General features: G+C 31.9%; 1 protein-coding gene across 1 annotated transcript; it reads left to right on the top strand.

Annotated features, from left to right (window-relative positions):
• The first annotated feature begins 204 nt into the window (after positions 1-204).
• Positions 205-1,627, top strand: LOC105637073 (ribosome-inactivating protein luffaculin 1-like). Its single transcript, NM_001308803.2, has 2 exons — positions 205-219; positions 452-1,627. Exon 2 carries the CDS (start codon positions 459-461, stop codon positions 1,407-1,409), a length of 951 nt encoding a protein of 316 aa, NP_001295732.1. The 5' UTR covers positions 205-219; positions 452-458; the 3' UTR covers positions 1,410-1,627.
• Positions 1,628-2,637: the final 1,010 nt, after the last annotated feature.

Genomic DNA, 2,637 nt, shown 5'->3' on the forward strand with positions numbered 1-2,637 from the left:
TCTCAAATCAAACGAGTACTATCTGTATTATAATCTGATCCAAAGGCATCAAGTTTCTTTTTTCCAGTAATTCCTCCACCGCCATGAATAAAACGACAGAAAGAACAAAAAAAACAAACAAATAAGAGAGAGAAAAAAAAATGGGACCAGTTCCCTCTCCTATAAAAGCATATGATTTACTATGAAGAAACCATCTCATCCTCACTTCTTCACTTGCTTGTAAGTCAATACTATGAAGCTTTTCTCAAAAAACTTTTTTTAACATCTCAACTGCAATTTCTGCTATTTCTGTTCATTAAATTATAGTACTCTTGAAAACCTTTTTAGTTCTAGCAACTTGAATTTAATAATATTTGTTCTAATTTAATTGCTCAAGCTCTTTTAATCGTTGGATTTTCAGTTCAGTTAGCAATCTTTTGTTGATATAAACATGTGCATTGATTTTTGACAGGGGAAATATGGAAGGAAATATGAAGGTTTGTGTTGTGGTGGCGACATGGTTGTGCTGGACTATGATATTTGGATTGGCTAGGGTTATTCACCCATCAGCAATCCATAACTGCACAGTCACAGTCGATGAAATTCCCTCTGTGAGCTTTACTATTACTCGCATCCCCGGTGACGATACCGCTGGCTACAAGCAGTTTATGGTAGATCTTCGAGAGAAATTGGCTTCCGGTACTACTAGCCATGGAGTACCAGTGTTACGCTCCACAGCTTCAAGAGAAGCCAAATATCTTCTAGTCAATATTATAAATTCAGGGAATAAGGAAATCACATTAGGATTGAATGTTATTAGCGCATATATTTTGTCCTATAAGGTGGGATATAATTCCTATTTCTTTAAAGACAAAGCTGAACTGAAGGATGCGCAAAAATACCTTTTCACAGACACAAGGCAAACCACACTCGACAAATTTTCTGGTAACTATGACTCTTTCAAAGCTGAAGGAGGAGATCGAGAAACAACCGATTTAGGAATCGGGCAATTAGACTCTCATATTTATACACTTCATAAATCGACATTGCCAAAAGATATCGCTAAACCTCTTGTTTGTATTATTCAAATGGTTTCAGAAGCGACCCGATACAAATATATTGAGAATAAGATAATAGATAAGATTAGTGGAAGTTTTAGGCCGAAGCTTGACACAATCACTCGTGAGAACAAATGGGAAGACCTTTCTGATGGAATTGAAAATGCTGATGCGAAGGGAAATTTTAAAACAGAAGTTAGATTGCAGAAGGAAGATGGTAAGGAGGATATTATATCCAGCGTTAATCAAATAATAGGTGATATGGGAATTTTGCTGTATCAAAAGAAGAAGAGCTACAATCCAAGCTTTGGACAAACAACATTTGGAAACCTTATCACAACAAAATCAAATTGCTGCCTCGACTTTGATTAATATTACTTATATCTGTATTATGTCAAAATAAAGGACATGTCATATTATTACTCTTGTTGTCTAAATGTTCTCCTATTTTCGTCAATTTCCAGATTTGATCCGTGATTAGTAATTGATGTGAGGATCAATTTGGATATATGTGAGTTTAAAATAAAGTTGAAGTTATATTATTGTTGCATCTTTGTTTATGAGAACATTAATTTCTAAGCATTTAATTATATAATTAGAACCGAAATTCTTTAGTTTTACTTTTAAAAAATTTGATTCATTTTTTTTCTGAAGGAAAAATTTTAAAATTACCCATAAATTCAAGTGACATGACAAAATATGTTTGAGTTTATCAGATGATTTCTGTAAAGTTGGGAGTTAACCAATGGAAAAAACTTATGCAAGGATCTCAAACTAAGTGAAGTTGAATTAGCTATGAATCACGGAAAACCATCTTTGAAACGGTGGACAAAGTTTTAATAAAATGTCAACTCTCTCTCTAGTTTGTTCTCATATTTTATTCAACTTGGTTATAAGATATAAGAATGAATTTATTGATTTTTTGGCTAAGAATGTATTAACGCTGCAGTGGACTTTTTAACTTGGTTGTAGTCATTTTCATTGCTTTTTTACTTGATTATAGGCGAAGTTTTTGCAATTTTTTGCATCTTCTCTTAGCTCCGGAGAAGGAGAGATTTTCCTAGTCAGGTCGTATTGTTTTTGCCAAGTTTGTATTTAACATTTTCAAACTATTTATGTGTATACTGGGGGAGTATATTGGCTAAAGGTAGAATTTTGAAAATGTTAAACTTTTCATGATTCTTTAATTCTAATAAAATTTTTTGTTGCTGATTAAAAAAAAAAAAAAACTATGAATCACGAAAAGGTCAGCCACGAATAGGTGAAGTCGAATTCATTAAATTCTTTCACCTTGAATTAGCTACCTCCTTAAATAACGAGTAGTAGCTTGTTCATGTAACATAGTATAGATGTTAGGAAAAATTCACCTGATTTATGAATAATAAAAATATATAATCCTGAAGTAAAAAATAGTTTGAAAATGCTGATGTGGAGGTGTACCTTTTCTGCATTATATATTTCCTTTTTTTTAGGAAATTTTGAACTTTTTCTTCTTTTTTTTAGCTTTTTTTTTTCATATAAATATATATTTTTATCTCTATCTCTTATCTCCATATAACAAGTATATGGTATCTCATCTTTTATCAAATATTACAGAATC

This window comes from Jatropha curcas, chromosome 1 (assembly GCF_041381405.1).
Source record: "Jatropha curcas cultivar XTBG-Jc1 chromosome 1, XTBG_Jcur_1.0, whole genome shotgun sequence".
NCBI classification, from domain to species: domain Eukaryota; kingdom Viridiplantae; phylum Streptophyta; class Magnoliopsida; order Malpighiales; family Euphorbiaceae; genus Jatropha; species Jatropha curcas.

Coding starts and splice junctions, on each gene's coding strand:
- LOC105637073 (NM_001308803.2), top strand. CDS start 459: ATGGAAGGAAATATGAAGGTTTGTGTTGTGGTGGCGACATGGTTGTGC.